The following is a 19087-nucleotide window of genomic DNA, read 5'->3' as shown; positions in this document are numbered from 1 at the left end:
GGCAAGAAATCTTTCCATCTTATATAAATGACAAACTGAGTTCCACCAAAAACTACAATTCAATCTAGAACAGTCTTTCCAATTAGTCGTTATTTGTTGAATTCCCACTCCAGTAAGAATCATCAATAATTTGTTGTTTGCTGCAGATATTTGACTTTTGGCCCTCATACACATTCCAAAAATCACTGTGTCGTAGGATAATGCTACATGATTTTCCATCAATATATTAACTTGATCCCATATTGATATCCAAAATGCCTGAATACATGGACAATAAAATAAAAGATGGTCTAAAGTTCCAATTTCAATTTTACAATGCCAGCATCTATTAGACTTAGAGCAATCTAATTTTTGTAATCTAGTAGGGGTCCAGAATGCTCTATGCAACAAAAAGAACCATGTTTGCCTAATAGATGCCGACATCGTACCTTTAATTCTCCAAGACCAAATACGTGGCCATTGAGATGCATTAATTTGATGCTTAATCTCAATGCTCCAAATATCTCTTAATCCATTTTTTGGTTTCTTATTCAAATAATTAGATATCATTTTATACCACTTTGCGGCCTGGTGTCCCAGAAAATCTGCCTGGAAACATAAGAATTCTAAGCTGTAATGATCATTTAAAGATTTCCATTCAGGGAACCCCACCTGAATAGCCTGCTTCAATTGCAACCACTTATAACTTTGTTTTTTATTCAGACCATATTTATGTTGCAATTGTGAAAAATCAAGCAGCTTACCATTATCAATTACTTCCGTTAAGGATCTTATACCTGCTTTAATCCAATCCTTCCAGACAATCTTAAACCCGCCTATTTGTATCTTGGAGTTTACCCAAATAGTCTGCTGTTTCGATTTTAAAATAGAATCACTAGTTAATTTATCTACAAATCTTAATGTTTTCCAAGTATCCATTAATACTCTATTGTCTTTACGTATTCTAGGCACTTTTATACCAAGCAGAAGATCAAGCCTAAGTGGAAAAATAAGTGATCTCTCCACCCTTAACCACTCTGGTAATTGTTCCAAAAGCTCTGGGAGGACCCAATACATACCTTGGCGCATGATATAGGCCTGATGATACCTATAAAAATTGGGAAAATTTACCCCACCCTCCTCAATTGGTCTTTGCAAAGACACTAGAGCCACTCTTGCAATTTTACCCAGCCAAATAAATTTAACCAGAATACTATTTAATTTTTTATAAAAAGACCCCTGAAAAAACACTGGTATCATTCCCAATTGATAGCAAACTACAGGCAAAATCATCATTTTAACAGTTTGAACTCTTCCCCACCATGACAAATGTAAAGGATTCCATTGCTCACATAACTCTGTTACTTTTTGTAATAAAAATTTTTCGTTTATTCTCATTGTCTCTTCAAGTGTTTTATTCAACCAAATACCTAAGTATTTTATACCATCCTCTTTCCAAATAAAAGGGAAAGAATCAAGTATACCTTTTGTACAATGCACATTTAAAGGTAAAATTTCTGATTTATTCCAATTTATTTTGTATCCTGAGAATTTTCCAAATGTATCTATTATCTCCAGTAGACATGGAATTGTTGTTTCCGGATTCCTCAAATGAAGCAATATATCATCTGCATAAGCGGATACTTTATATTCCACTCCAGCACATGGAATACCCTCTATGTCCTTTGCCTGTTGAATAGCTAACAACAAGGGTTCAAGAACTATATCAAAGAGCAAAGGAGATAATGGACAACCCTGTCTAACTCCCCTCTGCAATTTAAAAGCATCTGAAAAATTATTATTTATGTATAAACGAGCAGTTGGGGAGCTATACAGTGCTTGAATCATTTGTATAAATCCGGATCCAATACCAAACCATTCCATAGCTTGATACATGAAATTCCATTCTACACGATCAAAAGCCTTCTCAGCATCTAGTGATACTGAAAAAGCCGGATCATTAATTTGTCTTGTTAAATAATACATCTGAAATGCCAGTCTAGTATTATTTGAAGAGTGTCTTTGAGCAACAAATCCAGTTTGATTTATTCCTATTATATGCGGAAGAGCTTTAGCCAATCTTAATGCTAAAATCTTAGCTAATATTTTACCATCTACATTTATTAAAGATATAGGCCTGTAATTTGACACCAATGTTGGATCTTTATTTGGCTTTGGCAAAACAATAGTTAAAGATTCTGCCATAGTGCCTGATATACAACCTTTATTCAGTTGGTCCTGATATAGTTTTAATAAATATGGTAAAAGGGAAATTTGAAATTCTTTATAAAACTCCACTGTAAATCCATCTCCACCTGGAGCGGTCCCAACTCTAAGGGATTTCAATGCCATTTGTAACTCTTTTAATGATATAGGTTTATCTAAACTTCCTTTTATATGATCAGGAACCTTAGGTCCTTTAACTAAACTCAAAAAATCCAACCCATCTTTCTCTTTATCTAAATAAGACTCAGAAGAATACAGTGACTTATAATATTTTAAAAATTGTTTTAATATATTTCCAATTTGAGAATGAGAATGTCCTAATTCATCCTTAATTATGCTTATTTTCTCCTTTCTTTTCTTTGCTTTTAAATAATTTGCCAATAATCTTCCAGCCTTATTTGCACTACCATAATACATCGTTTGCTGAGCAAAAATATCTTTCCTTACTAATCCAGAGGAAATTTCATTATATTCACATTTTTTTTTTAACAATAATTGAAATGTCTCTTGTTCCCATTTATTAACCAATTTTAATTCCAAATTTTTAATTTCTTTTTCCAAATTTGCAAATTGCTTTCTTATCTGTTTCTTTTTATACGCAGAATATGATATAATTTGTCCTCTCATAGTTGCTTTGAAAGCATCCCATAATATTCCAATCGACATTTCCTCTAGGTCATTAAGTCTGAAATATTCATTCATTTTTATCTGAAATTCAGTGCAAAATTTAGAATCAGCAAGCAAAGTATTATCAAACCTCCATACAGGTTTGGAATTATCTTGATCTAATAAGTTAACTTCTATCCACACACCACCATGATCAGATATTACTATTGGTTCTATGTCAGCTTTTACAACTTGCTGTACAATCTGATCTGAAACAAATATATAATCAATTCTTGAAAACGATTGATGAACATGTGAACAAAATGTAAATTCCCGATCATTAAAATGAAGAATACGCCATATATCTTTCAAATTACATGCTTGTATCAAATTTTCTAATCCCATTGATTTCATAATTCTACTAGGCTTTTTATCCATTATTGGATCTATAACAGCATTGAAATCCCCAGCCACCACTAAATTAGTAGTAGCCAGTGGTAAAACTAATTGTTGTAGAGATTTAAAGAATTCACTTTGATTCGAATTAGGTGCATATATATTTAGTAACGCCATTGTATTACTGCCCATGCTCATGTCAACAAGTACCCACCTTCCTTGAGGATCTGCCTTTACCATATTAAATGTTGCTGAACATTTTTTATTAATCAATATTGCTACTCCTGCCTTCTTTTTTACCGCTGGTGCAAATAAACATTGTTTTATCCACTTATCTGTCAGCTTCATAGACTCTGTTCCAGACAAATGTGTCTCTTGCAAGAAACATATATCTATATTTTGTTGTTTAATATATTCCAATACCTTTTTCCTTTTTATAGGGTGATTAAGGCCATTTACATTCAAAGAAAAAATTTTAAAACCCATTTTACAAATAAAATATAAAATACATATATAATCCACTCAAACATAAAATATACATTTTTTCTTTTTCCTTAAACCAATATATGAGTCTCCCTCCCTCCCCTCTTTCCCCATCCCCCCTATTCCCATCCCCCACCCTCCCCTCCCCTAACACAAATGCAAACTTCGAAACGCACATATTACTGAGCAAAAATAAACTCCCCACAGGCAATAACATACTCATTTTTCTTTCTCTAATCTTTCAAACAACCAACACTAAATTATCCTGCAGTCAATCCATTCTTCAATACCCTAAATACCTATATTTACTATAATTCTTTATTATATACTTCCCCTCTCATTCAAATTTCCAAACATTCTTCCATCCTATACCTCTAATATATTTATAAAAGTATATACCCAATATTTCGGAAACCATTTCTTACAATATATACCCCCCCAAGATTAATATTATTATTTTATTTTATTTTTTTTTTTTTTTAACCTAAGTTTCTCACAACTTCAATGGAACATACATCACTCCATCCTATAATATTCATTTTTTTTTTTTTTTTTTAACCTTACATCAAAAGAAGGATCAAACATTTCAACCAAGCAGACCTCATATTTTTTAAAACTCTCATTAATTTTCATTGCATCTTCAATCTATTACAGTCTATTCTCCATTCTGCACAACTGTAACACTTGTACATCTTCATCCTGCTGTTTCAGTCTCTTATTCCATCTTCTTGCAGATTGCTATTTCATCTTTCTCCAATAAAGTATTTTTGCAACATCATCCTTATATCTCAGTCAATTTCAGATGCAAATTGTAAATCTAAATAATGCTCAAGTCATTTCCATCAGTCCATCTTCACATCTTCTTCTCTTTACATCAATAGTCTTTTGTATTTTTCATCTTATTATATTCTAAGTTCCCACATTTCTCCAATGCAGCATTTATGTGTCCTCATATTATCTCAGTCACGCTCAAATGCAAATTATAAATTCACATTAAGAAACCATCCAAATCTTATAATTGTTCCTCATATTTTCTTCACTTCCTATATGCTCCATCCCTCTTCTTACCTTGTCAAAATCTTCTTTTCTTCTTTTCTTATTGTCTCTTTAAAATTTTTCATTTCTTTTCTTTAAATCTTGTTTGAAATGTTGATCCCCCTTAAACCTAACTGCAACAATTTTCTAGAAAATATTTTCTCCTTTTCTATTTTTTTTCCACTTTTTCCTTCTTTATAAAATATCTTTCAATTTTCACTCAAAAATATAAACCAAAAATAATCTAAGTATATTATTTATTACATTTTCTAAATAATTTCATGAAACCATAGGCAAATTATATTGATCTAGAAATTCCTGTAATTTGCCTGCTTCTTCAAAATTATAAGTTTTATTCTCATAAGTTACCCTCATAATAGCAGGGTATATCAATCCATATCTTGCTCCCATTGCTCTCAGTTTAGGTCTTAAATCCAAAAGCTGTTTTCTTCTGTAGGCTGTAGCTTTTGCAAAGTCAGGTACTATAAAGATCTTAGAATCCTGGCATTTAAGATCCTTGTTTGTTTTAGCCAGCTTTATAATCTCTACCACCTGCTGATGTCTTAGCAGCTTAAAGATTATTGGACGGGGACCCTTCTGACTATTTGATCTTTTCATCGGTATCCGATGTGCTCTTTCTATCTCCAAAGGAAAAGAACTTTTAAATGGCAAGATCTTTGGGATAAAATTAGTCACAAATTGAATAGGATCATTCTGCTCAATCCCCTCAGGTATCCCAATCAGACGCAAATTATTCCTTCTTTCACGATTTGATAAGTCTTCAAAATCCTTTTTCAACGCCTCTATTTCTCTGTGATCTTTTTTACACACCAGCATCTCTGCCTCAGATTTCTCAGCATGCTTTTCTAACTGCTCAATTTTGAAGTCAACTGCCTGCATTCTATTTGTCAGACTCTCTATTTCCTTCTTCACATCTTTTATATTTTTAGCGTTATCACTTACTATTTCTTTAATTTTCTGAAGTTCATTCATCAAATCACTGTTATCAATTTCTTCCTGAGGCAAAGGGACCGCTGTCGGGGATACCGAATCAATTTTTGTTCTTTTTTTACTTCCTGCTCCTGAATTCACCGGATTACTTTTACTAGTTTTACCCGAAGCCATTTCTTACTTCAATTCTCTCTTTTCCTTCACTTTTCTTTAATTTTAACTGCCAAAATCTTAATAAAATTTGCCTGTCACAACAGAGCTAATCCTCTACCCAGCCATCTTCGTGCGCTGCAAAGTTCTAGAATCTGGCAACTTACATTTAATTGCTCCATAATAACCCCTCCCCAATGCCTTCTCAACCCAGTCCAGGAGTACCTCCTAGCCAGTCAGGTTTTCAGGATATCCACAATAAATGTGCATAAACTTGATTTGCCATTATATACAAATTTCTTTCATGCATATTCATTGTGGATATCCAGAAAACCTGACTGGCCAAGGTGTACTCCAGGCCTGAGTTGAGAAACACTGGCCTAGCATACATGTCTGCTATTCAAGCTGAGAGATTTCCTCCATTTCTTTTAACTCCCTTTTTTTCTTCCTCCCAATACAATGCATAATGATAATGCCATGTATGGTGGCCTTAGAGGTTCCCACCAGACACAGGGATCATAATCAGTCTTTGAGTTGTAAGCTGAATAATCCCCAGATTCTAATTTAACTTGCTCCACAAAAGCTGTATTCTGTAACAGGGCAGCATTAAAATGCCAAAAAGGGCACCAAACTCTGGCGAAATAGTCGCCAACATGCTGCACGATCTGAAACAACAATACCCTGTATTTCAGAGCCCTATTCAAGCATCCCCTTAAGCAGTTATAGAATTAGATCTCAGGTTATTTTTTGGTGGTGGACTGGTTTAGAGGCCGACCAAAACCAGTGGACCACTTAGGGCTCCTTTTACAAAGGTGAGTTAGGGCCTTAATGCGCGGAATAGCGTGCACTAAAATGCCGTGCGCGCTAGCCGCTACCACCTCCTCTTGAGTAGGCGGTAGTTTTTCAGGTAACGCACACTATAGCGTGCGCTAATCCGGTGAATGCGCTAAAAACGCTAGCGCACCTTTGTAAAAGGAGTCCCTAGTTTTAAGCCAGTGTCTGTCAAAGTTTTTTAAGCTCCGGCACACTAAATGGAGCAAATGTTTTTCATGGCACATTTAAACTTAAATTATCATTGCAAAACCAACAAAATATTAAATTTGAGAGTTACTTATTTAAAGTTCTTTAAGCTATATACGGGTAAATGTAACAACGGTGAAACTAAAGTAGATAGAATAGAATTACTAATCAATGCGATGGATGTGCTTCTTTTTGAGTGCAAATTAACTCAAAACGCGGTTCGATAGTCGACAAGCAAACACGCATTTCATCATCCACCATCTGTAGTCATTCTCTTTTTTTTTTTTTTAATTAATTTCTGTCAGCTGAAAATCCAAGTTCGCAAAGATATGAAGATCCAAACGATAACAAAGCCTTGATTGCTTTGTTGCTCAAGTTAGAATAAGCACTACATAAAAAATAAAACTAAAATTGCTTGCCGTTAGTTTTCAAGGACCAATCACGTTAAAGAATGATGCTTGCCTGGGCGGTTGTATCCGTACGCACACAGACACTCATAACATTGACAGACTCTTGTGTACACGACGTACATGTCATCTATTCTAGTATATATTTATGAAGGGAATTTTTTTAAATAAAGTATAATTCTAGAACCTCTCGTGGCACACCTGGAATCCTTTCAGGGCAAACCACTGTGCCGTGACACACAGTTTGAGAGAGACTGTTTTAAGTGGACTATAAATTTTAAAAAAATAAATAAAATTGGTGATAAGGGCACCTCTTTGTAATACCTAAAAGAGGGTGCCATTTTATAGAATTGATACCTAAACTTTTAAGACACTAACAAATGCACACTTTTACAGGAAAGAAAGAAGACATGTCCAAAATAATAAGTCCTGGTACCCTTGCAAATGCAAGCAGTGTCTCACTTCCGGTTCACCACACAATTGTTTCCCACGTACACACCTTTATAGGACCCCCAGGGACCCCTGAAGAAGACTTTTTGTCGAAACGCGGACCGTGTTGGGTCCTGTATTCCTAGCGGACTAGGTCCTTTAAGGCTCTTTTGTGGATGATTTACTTTTATGTGGATGGAATTATTTTATGTGGATGATTTTAGTGTACCTTTGGAACTTTGATACTTTCAAATAAAATCCATTTGGGAACATCGTCACTCCACAGAGTTTTTTTGGTTTTCTCTGGATTTTCTTCTTTGTGGATATTTTGGGGTCAATTCCTTTTGTTTTTTTCCCTTGAATACACCACATAGGGCTCCTTTTACTAAGCTGCGCTAGCGGTTTTAATGAGCGCGCTAGACGCTAATGCCTCCATTGAGCTGGCATTAGTTTTTCCTTATAGCATGGGGGGCAGCGCGCGCTAAAAACGTTAGCACAACTTAGTAAAAGGAGCCTATAGTATGAGTCTGTCAGAGGGTTTTCTAAGGAAAACTGTGGAGGAACATTTCCTTTCAGAAATGCTGCTTGCAGGATATACCTAAAGTATCCAGAAGAGCTGAGTAACACTCAAAATTCCCTCACTGGCTGTACTGTTTAACAGACTATTGTTTAACACTTGCAAACTTTCCTAAACTGTGCATGCAATTTTCTCTGCATAAGTCCCAGTGTGTGCGTTGACTGGAATGACCTATTTTGGATCTGAATTTATTAGGTCCTCCAAAGAAGCAGGCTAAACTTACCACTCCTGGTACAAGTGAAAACAGTAACCAGGTAAACAGAAAATAATTTTTTAGGAAGTGTTTCTGCACCACATTCATTTAAAATAATTCAAGATTTAAGTTGAACATTAATAAAACAGAAATAATGATTGTAGGGGATTGATATGAGCATTTATGGCCCCACGAAGTGCTTCTAAATGAGCACTTGATTATGGTCAAAGAAGAGATCATGGTGTTAGGGGTTATTCTTGATGCAAAATTATTATTAAAATCGCAAGTAGTGAGAGTAGTACAGTCAGTGTATTTTGTGATGAGAAAGTTATCCTAGTTCAGACAAGTCCTACAAATGATGGTACTATTAAAGGTTGATTATTGTAACAGTATTTATTTGGGGCTGCCAACTGTCCTTATGAAAGCATTGCAGATTGTATAGAATTCAGCAGCTCAGGTCCCGATGGGGAAATCTCGTTTTGAACATATTTCTCCAATCTTGAAGAAATGCCATTGGTTACCGGTTTATCATCGTGTACAATTTAAAATCCTGAAAATAATCCAACAAGGGATTTATGGGGATTATTTGACCAAGTGCTTGGCATTGTATAGTCCGAGGAGATCGTTAAGATCGGAAAATTGTATGTTATTAGACGCATGAAAAAGAGAAGAAGTGAAGCATGTGAATACTATAAAATCCTCCTTTTCTGTTGCAGGCCCAATTTTATGGAAAGAGATATCTGGAGTAATAAGATACTACAAAAATGTGTTACAGTTTAGGGAATTACTTAAAACACATTTCTTTGTTCAAGCTTTTGGTTGATGCTAGAACTTCTTGTCAGTCAAGTGGTAGTGGAGTAAGACCTTGGAGAAGAGATCAAGATCAAATTGGATAGGATGATTTTTACTGGTTTTATTTATTTTGATAGCTATATTTTGTTTTATTATTATTGTGAATGTTTTATTGTGAGCTGCTTAGGCCTTTAAGCAGATTAGAAATACTTTAAATAAATATGTAGACCAGTGCAAGTTATGGACAACCAAGAGAGGCTGCAATCTGCAATCAAACTACCACAAAAGAAGCAGCATTTATGCTTGTCAAAAGCTGATCTAAATTCTGGCATCCAACTAATGATAATCACAGGAGAAGAAAATAGCTAGAGACAGATGTCTGTGTTTAGTTTAGTTTTATTTATTTTTAACCTGCCTATATCTAATCAGCATACACAATTACATACAGAAAATAAAACAAATCTAAAACAATTAAAAAAAATACATAAAAATATTCACATATGTGATAACACAGCCATACTTATCAAAGTGTTATGCATAATCTGTCTCAGTTTTCACTGTCCAGTCTCATCCATAATTGTGCACTACAATAGTAACATATTCCTATTTGTTTCACGTTCTTAATTATTCCTGTTGCATCACTCATTAATTTGTATTACTACCATAAGCTTTCACAAACAAATTCAGGGTCACTCTCCAGTAGTAAAGAGCTTCAAGTGACACAGCCTCCGTGGTTCAGTAGTGTGGGGTACAAGTAAGGCTTTGTAATGTTTTGACTTTTGTTTTTTTTAATGCTGAACTTTCTTTTTTTTTTTCTGTAACAGAATAATTCTTTCAACTGGACAAATCTCATAGCCTCACTCGCGAGTCGAATTGGACAGTTAAAAGATTCTGATATCAATGGACAAAGTAGGTTTGCTTTTTATTTCCTGTCAGAAATTTTTTCAAAAGTGGATATAGAAATGTTTCTTTGTAGCCACTGTATACATTACAGAGAATTAGATTGGATGGTCAGAAAGTTTAGAGAGGACAAGTAGGATATGCAGTCCTCACCCATCAGTGATATCTGACAAAAGCCTGGGCCAGAAAAGTAAACAAAGCTCTAACAAGCTTTTCTAGAGCTCTGTACCATAAGATGTCGTCATACAGAGCCTCCTCACTTCCAGTTTTTTCCAGAGATCCCACCAGTTTCATCACTGTGGTTTTTCTATAGTGTAAGTAGGTTTTTACAGCTGTGGGTTGCCTCAATTCAGCTTCCTCTCAATACCAAAGACCTTCTTTCAATCATATAGGACTCTTTCCTATATAGATATACCATGCAGCCACTGATTCAACTAGGATAATTTTTTTTTATTTTTAGTTCAAGTTGCAAGTTTTATTAAAATTTGTTATGCACACAATGTCAAATATTTCATAGCGTATTACAAGTCAAAAAAATAGGGGACAGACCATAAGACAGTTTGTTACAAAAATAAAATATATACGTACAAATTTAGTACCGATACAGAAGGAGAGGCGGATGAACTACAATCTTTAAAGAAAATGGAGAAACATTTATGGGTAACACATCGGGGGTGAGGGGCAAAAAGTGAAGATAAGGAAGTAGAGAAAAGAACATAAGAAGAAAAAAAAAAGGGGGGGGAAAAAGAAGGAAAATTTTGAGTCCTATGAATGAGGACTGAATGAGACTTGGTATTAGGATATAAAATTTAACTGTAAACTGTAATCTTATCTATGGGCTCCTTTTATCAAGCCGCGCTAGCGGGGTTACTGCACGCAATATTTTATCATGCATAATCCCACGCTGGCCTAAAACTACCACCTGCTCAAGAGGAGGCAGTAGTGGCTAGCGCAGCCGGTGGTTTAGCACGCGCTACTACGCGCATTAAACCGCTAGCACGGCTTGATAAAAGGAGTCCTATGTCTCAAATACATCTTTATACAGGAAACTTTTTTAAAACCTTTGACTTTTTCTAACGAGGTTTCACCACGCAAGTAATTTGGAAGATTATTCCAGAGCTGAGGAGCTATAACCGAAAAAATAGTTCAAAAATTTTTTTTATTGATTTTAGTATATAAAAGTACAATAAATGTTAACAAGGCAAGAAACATGCAAGCCGTACAAATGAAGAGTCACAAAATATTATCTACATAATATAATACAGTACGTAGACCCATGCCTATATTTTATTGATGAATTATAATTTCAAATTAGTACATTGCATAAGGGGCTCCTTTTACTAAGCTGCGCTAGCGGTTTTAGCACGTGCTGCATTGCCTCGCACGCTAGACACTAATGCTAACGTTGATCTGGCATTAGTTCTAGGCGCATAGCGCGGGGTTAGCACACGCGGCAATGAAGCGTGCACTAAAAACGCTAGCGCACCTTAGTAAAAGGAGCCCAAAGTGTCTGATGGAACATACTTGAATAGTACCAGTTTTTAATTATTAGCTATTGACTTTTTAACATTTAGGGGTAAATTCTCTATTACTGCGTTTAACTTAGGCGTGCTTTGGACGTCCTAAGTAAGTGAATAATTACAGAGTTAAGGGTCTTAATTAATGTTAATTGGGAAATAAACGGCACATAGACGTCCCTAAGAGGCAGTTGACGGACTGACGTCTATAGAAAGCATAGTCGCGTCTCCAGCTCTGGACGTGGGCGTTCCGTGGGCGTGACAAATGGAGACGCTAGATAGGCGCTACCTGAGCGGACACCTGCGTCTAAATATCGTGTATTATGTAGGCGTAAGAAACCCTGGTCTAACTTGGATTTCAATGCCGTTTCAACTTTCGTAATTGCGGCTCTTTGTTAGACGCGAGGCAGACGTCCGCTGTGTTTTTTCATCAATAATTCCAATAGTGAGTTTGAATAGGTAATTTTCATCTTTTCTCTGTCCTAATAAATATAATACTAATGACACTGGCTTTATTTTTAGAAGTATTTAAGTCCAGTGTAATTGAATCAAACACCAATATCTTTTTACATCTGGAACAAAAAAGGCTTGAAATCACTCTGCTATGTAGTTTAGGACGCCTCAGCCCCACCACTCCACCGCTGTAATTTAATTTAGTATTACACCGGGAAGGCTGTGTGGTGCCTCATCATCGGCAGTCCTAAACTACATACCAGAGTGATTTCAAGCCTTTTTTGTTCCAGCTAATAAATATAATGACACCATATCAATGGAACACATTATATTGCATGGATAACAAACCACATTTCTGCCCAAACAATAATATAATTTACACATGGCTTTTACAACCCCCTTTTTTTTCTCAACAAACAGCACTGCAATCGGCTCTCTTTTGAAAGCAAAGAAAAAACAGCACACATAATCAGCACTTAAAAAGAGAATAAACAGATACACACCTTAACATTCAGCTTCCCTCATTGCAAAATGGAGGTTGCACAAAACTGACCTCATTAATCTGCACCTTCAAAGTAGTATGCCACAATTAAAAGATGTGCTGGGTGTAGAACTCACAACCTCTGGATGTTAGGAGCACAGGCTCCTAACACATAGGCTCCTAACACATAGAGCTACAGCTGCTTCTACTTAGGTCCATCTCACCACCCTTTCATATCATACTTGATTGAGCTGCCTATGCTCATTAGCTATCATATCAGGATGAACTCAAATAAGTTTAAGCAAAGGAATGCCTAAAGATTTGGAAGGTTTTCAAGTAGAAAACAAATATCAAATATGTATTAAAGAATTGCAGCACAAATGACGCTGATCGGTAAGGGCAAAAAAAACACCACTTTTCCGGGTATGACGACTAAACGGAACAGATTACTTACAGTCATATATCCATTAGTACAGTGCTTAGAATGAAGATTAGCGTGTGAGAAAAATGGAGCTCCACCTCACATGTATTCAAGCACACTTGAGAATATGGGTTTGGGGCTCAGTGAAAGCAGCGCTTTTAACCATTGAGCTACCACTCTTTTGTCTCAGCCTACTATGAGATTATAGCTAAACTCCTTTTCCCTTAGCACTTCACTAAGATATGATATGACAAGGGAGCCAGAGACATTGGAGCAAAAGGTGCTGTAGCTCAGTGAGTAAAGGCACTCAACCAATCTTCTGGGCTTTGAGGGTTCAAATCCCAGCCTGTATTTTACTTGTGGCATATCTACCTTCCAGGTGCACCTTGATGATGCTTTCCACTTCTTATAGGAGTTGAATATAACATTACTGTACAACTTTGCTGTGTAGCAGAAAAATAAACTTTTCCCCCTTCCATGCTAAGAATTTGAGTTCAACTCATCTTATATTTCTCCTTTTAAACATGGCATACTTTGTTAGTTTTTATCATGGTAAAGTATACATTTCTGAAATCGTGAAGAAACAATAATATACAACTGCAGTGTTTTGTCTCCTAGCAGAATTAACTGCCTATAAGAAGCGGTATAAGCAAATCAAAACTGCTATAAGCACAAGAAAGCATTTCTAGCTCAACACGGTAATGCTCCTGTTCCGAGCTCTGACCTCTGAAACTCCCTGGTTCAATTCCCACCTTTGCTCATTTTAATAAGGTCCTAGTTTTTTCCTATTAGCTCTTATAACAGGGTCTACATGGTAGACTTTGCCATTTGTAAGGTGCACATTTCCCTTTCCAGGCAAACCTATTTTCAACTTACCATGGCTCGGACATCCTAAGCAGTGATGAGAGGAAACCTTTCCTCTGACAGCAAGATGACATTTGTGGATCGCCTGGTTAATGTGCTCTATTATGCCTTGTCCATCTTCTCAAGCACCCTGGTTCAAATCCCATCCTCACCTTCACTTTTGTTTCCTTGCATCCTAACAGTTCTCAGAAGTGGTGGAATTTGCTGTTTCTCCTCAGCATTCTGCAGCCACAGGTGCATGAGATACTTTCATTTGCTCCTAACTGCAAGCCATTCTAGTAGGAATGTGTTTCTTTTGATGCAATATAGGCATTGGTCAACAGCTATGAGTTAAATCAAACTTCAGAGGGCTTGGACAGGTGTTGAAGAATGATCCAGTTAGGGGGGGATGTTTTTGGTGGGGGGAGAGTGTTCAGCATGAGAGAGAACAGGTTGCATTAAATATTAGACAATGGGCTGCACATAATAAAAGCTGAAGCAAAATATTGATATGTAAAGGCAAGGCTAAAGAGTTACCAGGTGTCCTGGCTGAGAAATGAATATAAACTATTTGCTAACCTTACTCAAGACTTGAATCCCCTGATGTATGGAAGATGAAAAGCAATGCCTTAAGGCATAGAGCTATAGAGGTAACTTTGTTTAGAACATAGAGCTTCGTATCAAAGCTTAGAGATGTGAAGGAAATGACTACAATGTCACTACAGCTGTATATGGCAACACGACATCCAATGCACATCCAATTAGATTTGAATCCTAACGGTTCCTATGACGTCTGCCGCTAATTAGGCGTGCTTAGTATATAGAAAGCTTTGGCACAGCCATTTTTCCTATGTAAGACCCCCTCATGTGAGTTGGTGTTTGTGGTGTTCCGTTTCCTCAATGATGAAACTTTGTGCTATGACTTGGCTGTTCTCCTTTATACTCCCTTCTGCCTTTGACACTCCTCCCCACCCCCATTATCTGTATTTCTTTAGTTTATGGATTTTTCTGGGTGTTGGTGTGAGGGAATGTTGAGGACTTATGTTTTGTGTTAAGTGTGGAGGGGAATCAATTGTTAGGGAAAAGAAGGGGCCAGGCCAGGTTATACACAGATGCCCACACCCACCACTCTCCCTGCTTTCATAATGTCATGGTCTGCCCCACCTCCGTTTTCCATATCTGCAACTCTCCATGCAAGAAATTCGATTTCCGTTTTGGAACCATGTTGCAAGGTGAAGACATCTTTTCAGGCTACTTGGAGAACACGTTCAAACACACCCCCATAGGACAGCCAAAGAGGTGTGATGGGCGTGGTTAGGAAGCGGGACAAGCAACCGCACCCGAACGGCGCCCAATAGGCATAGAGAAAGTTTTCCCGCCCTGCTGACATCAGACGCTACATAGGCGTGCATGGGTATAAGAAAGTCCAGGTGAGCAATGTTTCCTTTCTATTCTGTCCTATTGCTTATGCAGATGTTTGAGACTTTACTCTGTCTTAGTCTTTTACATTTTTTTTCCTATCTCTGCCTCCCATTTCTCTCTATTCCACAGAGCCATTAACAAGCTACATGTCATTCTAATATGTTGTTTTATCTTTTCTAGAAGTAGCTCAGATAGTAAGTCCAGGTGAGAATGATATTTTTGTAAGCTACTTAGGTGTCCTTATGATAGAACTAAAGAAACCAACCAGAAAAACTGACTCTTTATGGGCTTTCATTGTGTGCTATTGTTTATAATAGTTATTTTATTTCTGATATGGGCTGACAAAAATGACTGAGAAGACTGATAAAGACCATGCTGGTAGAAATTTTGCTGGTAGAAAAATGGATATGTAAGTAAAATGGATGTGTTCACACATCTGAGAGGGTTTACTCATAGAGCTAAAGTTAATTCTTTGTCGAATCAAATTACAGGCAAGTTAAAATCAGGTGAGGAATGGTTCTGTGTACTAACTCATTGATAAAAATAGGTCGGGTGTGTTGGGGGGGGGGAAACACTGCCATTCAGTGGACATCCAATCAGTGTACATAGTTCAGGTGGAAAACTCCTAATGAGTGCCTAATGGCTACCATTTTTAATAAGGAGTCTAAAGGTATGTTATCACCTCTGTTACTTCTAGGTGTGTGTTCTGTCACAACTTCAGTGTTTAATTTTGGAGACATAGGTCTTTGTTAACAGTTTCTCTCTATTCTTCATTTCAGGTTAACTATGCTCATCACCTATGTGTTTGCCAGAGAGAGACCAGACGAGCAGCTCAGCACACCAGCTTGCACCTAGCCAAACAGTTGTAGGTGAGAATGATATATGGTAACCTTTATTTGCTTACTCTACTATTCTTCACTTGAGTCACTCTTCTGATGAGTGAAATAAATGTTCACAAAGCTAACATGTTTCACACTTCTATTGTTCTCTTCACACAGGTATCCTTGATGACTTTCAGGAACAATAGTAAATTGATAATGTTGGCCTCATAGAACACCATGGCACGCATTCCTGCTGTTATATGCACACAAACTTTTTGTTTTCAGTTAGTCTATTCCCTCACATGAGTTCTAAACAGTAGCAGTGGAGGATTACAGGTGATATTAACCCACACCATCAGCGAGTTAAGGCTATTGCTTTAACAACTATACCACAGTGACATCTAAGCAGCTCAACATAAATGAGGTTAACACTTTGCTTCAGGGAAGGGAGGACAGATATGGACCTTGGGGGTTGAACCCCCTGTTTGTGAACCTTGTGTAAACCAGCTTCTTTTCTTTTCTGTTGTCAGGCAACTGTAGTTGTTCCTGCAGTATTGTCAGATGGGGTTTTGTATTACTGAGAGCAGTGCAGCTGTGAGCATCTTTGTGGTTTCCACACCTGCTTAACCAAAATAGTGCAGCTCAAGAACCAGGAGGATAGATTGAGGTATCTGGCCTTTACTTCCATCACCTTCAGTGAAAGGAAGAAAAACCCACATGTCTCATTTGGATTCTCCTGGTGTGGAGCCACCTCTTACTAGCAGTAACCCTATTCCTCAACAACATAATCAGCACTTAAAAAGAGAATAAACAGATACACACCTTAACATTCAGCTTCCCTCATTGCAAAATGGAGGTCTTCAGTTGCACAAAACTGACCTCAGTGAACACAGTGACTTATATTCTCTTCCTTATGTAGCCATTTACTTTGGAACAGGGACTGGCTTACTTTGCACATCATAGCTGAGATGTCATCATCTACCTACAGTTGCATATACCCTTGCATTCACTTGCTTCTTTCCTAGATTCTGCAATGATTTGACATCAGAGTGGCTAGCAGGTAATAGAATGAATGACAGACCCCAATAAAGATTGTCAAACTTTCTATATGTCACCTTGTTGTTATATTGAAAAGGGCCCATTCAGCAGTCCCTCCTGAACCCCTATCTACCTTGGACTCTGTCCACTAAGCTGATGATGCTACAAGGCTAAAACCATACAGGAAAGTTTAAAGTAAATATAAACCAATATTTTTATTAAATTATTAAAACTTTTAAAAACGTAAACTTTTTTAAAAAACTATTTACATATATAACAACATATAACGCAGGGAAAGAGGGTGGGTGCCCCCCAAGAGCAGCTTGAGCTACCTCAGGCGAGGGGGGTGGAAGAGGTGCAGTCATTGAGAGGGTGTATGGCTGCTGGCACCATGCCCTCTTTCGGCTACCAGCCGCAAGAGGGCATGTTCCATCCTCTCCACACACCCTCTCAATATCTGCACCTCTTCCAAGAGGGCAGAGTAGGGCTCTATCTCCCTGACCGCCCCCTCCTGAGGCTGGTCGGGCTGCTCCTGGGGGGGAATAGCAAGGAAAGGGGGTGGTATGGGAACAGGAAGGGCAGGAGAGTGAGGGGAAGGGCTATGGGTGGGGGAAGGGGAAGGTCCAACAGGGGTGGTGGTGGGGGTCTTGGAGGTAGTGGTGGGGCAGGCGGTGGGGGTCCAGGGGGCAGTGGCGGGGCAGGCGGTCCAGGGGGCAGTGGTGGGGCAGGCGGTGGAGGTCCAGGGGGCAGTGGTGGGGCAGGTGGTGTGGGTGGCTCAGCAAGCTGCCATGGGGAATATTCCTCTTCTTCCCCCTCCTCTTCTTCCCCCTCCTCCTCCTCCGCCGATGACCATGGCGGAGCCCCCTCCCTCACTTCCGGGGCCCAGGGTGGGGTCATGGGTGCCACCTCCTGAGGGGGTGCCTGCGCTGCTGCTTGACAAGAGGGAAATAGGATACAGTCAGATATGTCCACAACACTTTTGAACATGACATTGTTTACTACTTTATTTTCTTCAAATGCTAATAACAGGATGCAAAGCACCTACTCCACTGTAAACATCAAAATGTAGCGTAAGTAAGTGAGGCAAGTAGAACACCATAAAGCCATTGTGACATGATATCACAATAGCAGCTTTACTGCAGATTTTATGATTACGAATGGTTTACAGCTACTCAAGCATTTTCATCTATTTATTCTGGTAGGCTGATCACAAAGAAACACACGCTGGACTCATTACTCACCGGATTCAGCGCGCAATTCCTCCCTCAGGCATCAGGCGGGTCCAGGAGTTCCTGAACTGCAGGTATGATCTGCGGTGGCCAGGCATCACAAAATAATGATGCTCCCGGGGGAGAAACAGCCTGGCCAAGAGTCTGGTGTCAGCTGTAGAAAAGTTTGGCTGTCTCCTGGCAGCCATTTTAGGAGAAATAACTGCGTATGAAGAACGGGCGATTGTATGACATCACAACGCAAAAAAACGCGATGACGTTTTTGTGCCGCTTGGGCGTGCTTGCAGCGGCCACTCCGCGCTACATCAACACTGTTGATTATATCCTAAACCACGCCGATATCGCTGTTATACAAAAAAGTATAGCAGAACGCTTAGAAGCTTACCATGTAAACCTAATGAAACTTCACCTCCCCCAAACACAATGATAAGTTATAAATGAAGATTGGAAAGTGAGGTTCACATATTTTAGCTTAGCTATGCATGTTTGGGTGGGTGGAAAAAAAAATAATATTATATCTTTAGTAATCTTAGTCAGGACTTGAACCCCTGACCTTTGGAAGATACATGCAGTGCTTTTAAGCACTGAGCTATGTTGAGGATTTGGGAATGGGGGTCTCCAGAAATGACTTTAGGTACAAGCTTAGAAGCTTACCATGTAAACCTAATGAAATTTCACCTCCCCCCATGTATTTAGGTTCACACTATCTACATTTGAA

At 38.0% G+C, this 19087-nt stretch overlaps 1 protein-coding gene across 1 annotated transcript in view; it reads left to right on the top strand.

Moving 5' to 3' along the window:
- Positions 1-19087, top strand: part of SETDB2 (SET domain bifurcated histone lysine methyltransferase 2) — a 273867-nt gene that overhangs the window by 224158 nt on the left and 30622 nt on the right. Inside the window, exons 30-31 of the mRNA XM_033949980.1 lie at positions 8455-8513; positions 10069-10153. Of these exons, the coding sequence (XP_033805871.1) occupies positions 8455-8513; positions 10069-10153 (144 nt within the window). The remainder of the gene's footprint in view (positions 1-8454; positions 8514-10068; positions 10154-19087) is intronic.

Source organism: Geotrypetes seraphini, chromosome 6 (genome assembly GCF_902459505.1).
Source record: "Geotrypetes seraphini chromosome 6, aGeoSer1.1, whole genome shotgun sequence".
Classification (NCBI taxonomy): Eukaryota; Metazoa; Chordata; class Amphibia; order Gymnophiona; family Dermophiidae; genus Geotrypetes; species Geotrypetes seraphini.
The sequence above is the reverse complement of the archived record's forward strand: the minus strand, read 5'-3'. Positions and strand labels throughout refer to the sequence as shown.